The sequence below is a fragment of the Andrographis paniculata genome, unplaced genomic scaffold (genome assembly GCF_009805555.1).
Source record: "Andrographis paniculata isolate CXL003 unplaced genomic scaffold, ASM980555v1 Contig63END, whole genome shotgun sequence".
NCBI classification, from domain to species: domain Eukaryota; kingdom Viridiplantae; phylum Streptophyta; class Magnoliopsida; order Lamiales; family Acanthaceae; genus Andrographis; species Andrographis paniculata.
Window position 1 is genome coordinate 380,001 of NW_026137599.1, and position 5,000 is coordinate 385,000.

At 35.6% G+C, this 5,000-nt stretch overlaps 2 protein-coding genes across 2 annotated transcripts in view; both read left to right on the top strand.

Annotated features, from left to right (window-relative positions):
* The window catches only part of LOC127261559 (50S ribosomal protein L2, chloroplastic), a 4,579-nt gene extending 3,049 nt beyond the window's left edge, over window positions 1-1,530 (top strand). Inside the window, exon 2 of the mRNA XM_051289855.1 lies at window positions 1-1,530. This exon is cut by the window's left edge and continues 1,695 nt beyond it. The gene's annotated coding sequence lies outside the window, so the exon portion shown is untranslated.
* Window positions 1,531-1,745: 215 nt separating this feature from the next.
* On the top strand, window positions 1,746-4,747 carry LOC127261551 (DNA-directed RNA polymerase subunit alpha-like). The gene has a single exon (XM_051289846.1). The coding sequence runs from the start codon at window positions 3,927-3,929 to the stop codon at window positions 4,641-4,643; it is 717 nt and encodes a 238-aa protein (XP_051145803.1). The 5' UTR covers window positions 1,746-3,926; the 3' UTR covers window positions 4,644-4,747.
* The last annotated feature ends 253 nt before the right edge of the window (window positions 4,748-5,000 follow it).

Consider the following 5,000-nt stretch of genomic DNA (forward strand, 5'->3'; position numbering starts at 1 on the left):
AAAGAATAGAGTTTCATTTCGAAAAGCAATGAAAAAAGCCGTTGAATTAACTGAACAAGCAGACACAAAAGGAATTCAAGTGCAAATTGCAGGGCGTATCGACGGAAAAGAAATCGCACGTGTTGAATGGATCAGAGAGGGTAGGGTTCCGCTACAAACAATTCGAGCTAAAATTAATTATTGTTCCTATAGAGTTCGGACTATTTATGGGATATTAGGCATCAAAATTTGGATTTTTATAGACAAGGAAGAAGACTAAGAAAATTTTAATTGTTTTTCGCTTCTATGCATTGATTGAATAAAAAAAGGAAACCAATTCATTCTTTTTCTGGTCAATCAAACTAATTCTTAATTCTAGAGGATTGAATAAAAAGTAGATTGACTTTGTGATATAATTGCTATGCTTAGTGTGTGACTCGTTGGTTTTTTTAAGGTTAGGGTTAAAAACCCGGTAGTATGAAAACCAATTCATCACTTCGTATTATCTGGATCGAAAGAACCAGTCAAGATATGATAAATCGTTCATATCCTTGTAGCAACTGAAATTTTTTTGAATAAACTTAAATTCGCAGTTTGAAGCAAAATCCAAAAGAAAGGGGCGGATAAATGGAAGGATGAGAGAAAGAGAGAAAAAAATATCTCGGATATAGAATTCCAATATGTAAGGTCTATGAAACATCTCATAAAAGACAGTGTAATAAAGCATCAATACTAAATAGATTAATAATTAAATATTAAATGAATCCTTCTTAATATAATATAAGAAAAAAGTGTTTTTTACGAAGAAAATTAAGGGCTTGGAGCCAATAAAGACTAAGAAAGTTGACTCAAAAATAAATTGTGTTATGAGCTCCGTTGTAGAATTCTGACCTAACCATTTAAGTACGAAGCGGTGGGAACGATGAGACCTGTGACCGAAAAAAAATTTATTGAACAAACAAATCTTACTCATTCACTAGTAGGGATGGCGAAATGAACCAAAAAGAAATCTGAGAAGTCACGAAGAAGCGCTACGACTGAATATAGAGATTACAAAAGGAAATATTCGCCCGCGAAAGCTTTTTTCTTTGACTTGGTAGAAGGACAAAAGAAACTAAAGATTTATTAGAAGGTTCGAAAAAATTATTATTTTGATTTTGAAAATATTTTAGGAAAATGTGCGAATATCTGTTCAAATTAATTGAAATTGAATTTTGAATCCTTTCTATTCGCGAGGAGCTGAATGAGAAGAAACTCTCATGTCCAGTTCTGTAGTAGAGATGGAATTCCGAACCAACTATCAACTATAACCCCAAAAGAACTAGATTCCGTAAACAACATAGAGGAAGAATAAAGGGAATATCATATCGAGGTAATCATATTTGTTTCGGGAAATATGCTCTTCAGGCACTTGAACCCGCTTGGATCACATCTAGACAAATCGAAGCGGGTCGACGAGCAATGACACGAAATGCACGCCGTGGTGGAAAAATATGGGTGCGTATATTTCCAGACAAACCAGTTACAGTAAGACCCGCTGAAACACGTATGGGTTCTGGGAAAGGATACCCGGAATATTGGGTAGCTGTTGTTAAACCAGGGAAAATACTCTATGAGATGGGTGGAGTAAGTGAAACTATTGCTAGAAGGGCTATTTTAATAGCCGCATCCAAAATGCCTATACGAACTCAATTTGTTATTTCGGTCTAAAAATGTAGAACCGACAGAAATGAGTTTTGGGAATGAAACAAAATTGCAGGTTTCTTTTTTGGACAACCAATATCTCTTTTAGTTTTTTCATCTTTTGCATTGAAAGAATAGAGCAAAAACTTGATATGATTCAACCTCAGACCCATTTGAATGTAGCGGATAACAGCGGAGCTCGAGAATTGATGTGTATTCGAATCATAGGAGCTAGTAATCGTCGATATGCTCATATTGGTGACGTTATTGTTGCCGTGATCAAAGAAGCAGTACCAAATATGCTCCTAGAAAAATCCGAGGTAGTCAGAGCTGTGATTGTTCGTACCTGTAAAGAACTTAAACGTGACAGCGGTATGATAATACGATATGATGACAATGCTGCAGTTGTAATTGATCAAGAAGGAAATCCAAGGGGAACTCGAATTTTTGGCGCAATTCCCCGGGAATTAAGACAATTAAATTTTACTAAAATAATTTCATTAGCTCCCGAGGTATTATAAAATAAAATAAGATCGTGATATCTTTGATTTATTTGACAGAAATAAATTAATAACGAAATTAATTCGTAGTATTGTGTCTCACGTATACACCTTGCAAAATTCATACTTCGAAACCAATAAAAACAAAAAAACATGTTGATTATATCCAATTTGAAAGCAACAATCATCTTAGTTCATCATGGGTAGAGACACTATTGCTGAGATAATAACCTCGATACGAAATGCCGATATGGATAGAAAAAGAGTTGTTCGCATAGCATCTACTAATATTACCAAAAATATTGTTAAAATCCTTTTCCGAGAAGGTTTTATCGAAAACGTCCGAAAACAGAGAGAAAAAGACAACTATTTTTTGGTTTTAACCCTGGGACATAGAAGAAATAGGAAAAGACCCTATAGAAAATTTTTAAATTTAAAACGGATTAGCCGACCGGGTCTACGAATCTATTCCAACTCTCAACAAATTCCTAGAATTTTGGGTGGGATGGGAATTCTAATTCTTTCTACTTCTCGAGGCATAATGACAGACCGGGAGGCTCGACTACAAGGAATCGGCGGAGAAATTTTGTGTTCCGTATGGTAATCCTTTTACTATCGAAATGGAATCCGAAACCTCTTCCTATTTGTAAAAAAAAGAAAGAGGATCAGTTGCCTAATATCCTTTCTTCACCATTAGTTGATACTTCAGGGGGTCTTTACCTGGAATGAAAGAACAAAAATGGATTCATGAGGGTTTAATTACTGAATCACTTCCCAATGGCATGTTCCGGGTTCGGTTAGATAATGAAGATCTGGTTCTAGGTTATGTTTCAGGGAAGATCCGACGTAGTTTTATACGGATACTGCCGGGAGATAAAGTCAAAATTGAAGTAAGTCGTTATGATTCAACCAGAGGACGTATAATTTATCGACTCCGAAACAAGGATTCGAAAGATTAGGTGGTTTTTATTCACTACGATTCTAGATGAAAAATTTCAAGAAACTTCTTTTCTACCAAAAAGTAAATTCGGAATTAAGATATAAGATAAGGAATAAAAACTATGAAAATAAGAGCTTCTGTTCGTAAAATTTGTGAAAAATGTCGACTAATTCGCAGGCGGGGTCGCATTAGACTAATTTGTTCCAACCCGAGACATAAACAAAGACAAGGATAATCCGACTTGCTAAAGGACTCAATATACAAATAAAGAATCTCTTTTGACATGAAATGGATATATCCATATATTTCTGACTCATATTTATGAGATGATACAATATGGCAAAAGCTATACCGAGAACCGGTTCGCGTAGGAATGTACGTATTGGTTCACGTAAGAGTGCACGTAGAATCCCAAAGGGAGTTATTCATGTTCAAGCAAGTTTCAATAACACAATTGTAACGGTTACAGATGTACGGGGTCGGGTAGTCTCCTGGTCCTCGGCCGGTACTTGTGGATTGAAGGGTACGAGAAGAGGGACACCCTTTGCCGCCCAAACAGCGGCAGCAAATGCTATTCGTACAGTAGTCGATCAAGGTATGCAACGAGCAGAAGTCATGATAAAAGGCCCCGGTCTCGGAAGAGACGCGGCATTACGAGCTATTTGTCGAAGTGGTATACTATTAACTTTTATACGAGATGTAACCCCTATGCCACATAATGGCTGTAGACCCCCGAAAAAAAGACGTGTGTAGAAATGAACAGTGAATAAATTTCAAGAGAAACAAGAGAAATAAATAATTCAATAAAATAAAATAATAATACTATGGTTCGAGAGAAAGTAACAGTATCTACTCGGACACTACATTGGAAGTGTGTTGAATCGAGAACAGATAGTAAACGCCTTTATTATGGGCGCTTTATTCTATCTCCCCTTATGAAAGGACAAGCCGACACAATCGGCATTGGGATTCGAAGAGCTTTGCTTGGAGAAATAGAAGGAACATGTATCACACGTGTAAAATCTGAGAATGTCCCCCATGAATACTGTACTATAATGGGTATTCAAGAATCGATTCATGAAATTTTCATAAATTTGAAAGAAATTGTATTGAGAAGTAATCTATATGGAACTTGTGACGCGTATATTTCTGTCAGGGGTCCTGGATATGTAACTGCTCAAGATATCATCGTACCGCCTTATGTAGAAATCGTCGACAATACACAACATATAGCTAGCTTGACAGAACCAATTAGTTTGTGTATTGGATTAAAAATCCAGAGAAATCGCGGCTATCTTCGAAAAATGCCGCATAACTTGAAAGATGGAAGTTATCCTATAGATGCTGTATTCATGCCTGTTCGAAATGTGAATCATAGTATTCATTCGTATGGGAATGGGAATCAAAAACAAGAAATACTCTTTCTCGAAATATGGACAAATGGGAGTTTAACCCCGAAAGAAGCACTTCATGAAGCCTCTCGGAATTTAATTGATTTATTTAGTTCCTTTTTAAAAAGGAAGAAGAAAACGTACCTTTAGAGAACAATCAAGACATGGTTCCTTTATCCCCTTTTTCTTTTCACGATAAATTGAATAAACTCAGAAAAAACAAAAAAAAAATAGCAGTAAAATCGATTTTTATTGATCAATCCGAATTTTCTCCCAGAGTCTATAATTGCCTGAAAAGGTCCAATATATATACATTATCGGACCTTTTGAATAAGAGTCAAGAAGAGCTTAGGAAAATTGAACATTTTTGCCTAGACGATGTAAAAAAGATATTAGGCATTGTAGAAAAACATTTCGCAATTGATTTACCAAAAAAGAGGTTTGAAATCTATTGAATCTTTTTCGTCTATTTTGAATTAAGATTCAAATAGGTTTTGAATCTGTAGT

Coding starts and splice junctions, on each gene's coding strand:
- LOC127261551 (XM_051289846.1), top strand. CDS start 3,927: ATGGTTCGAGAGAAAGTAACAGTATCTACTCGGACACTACATTGGAAG.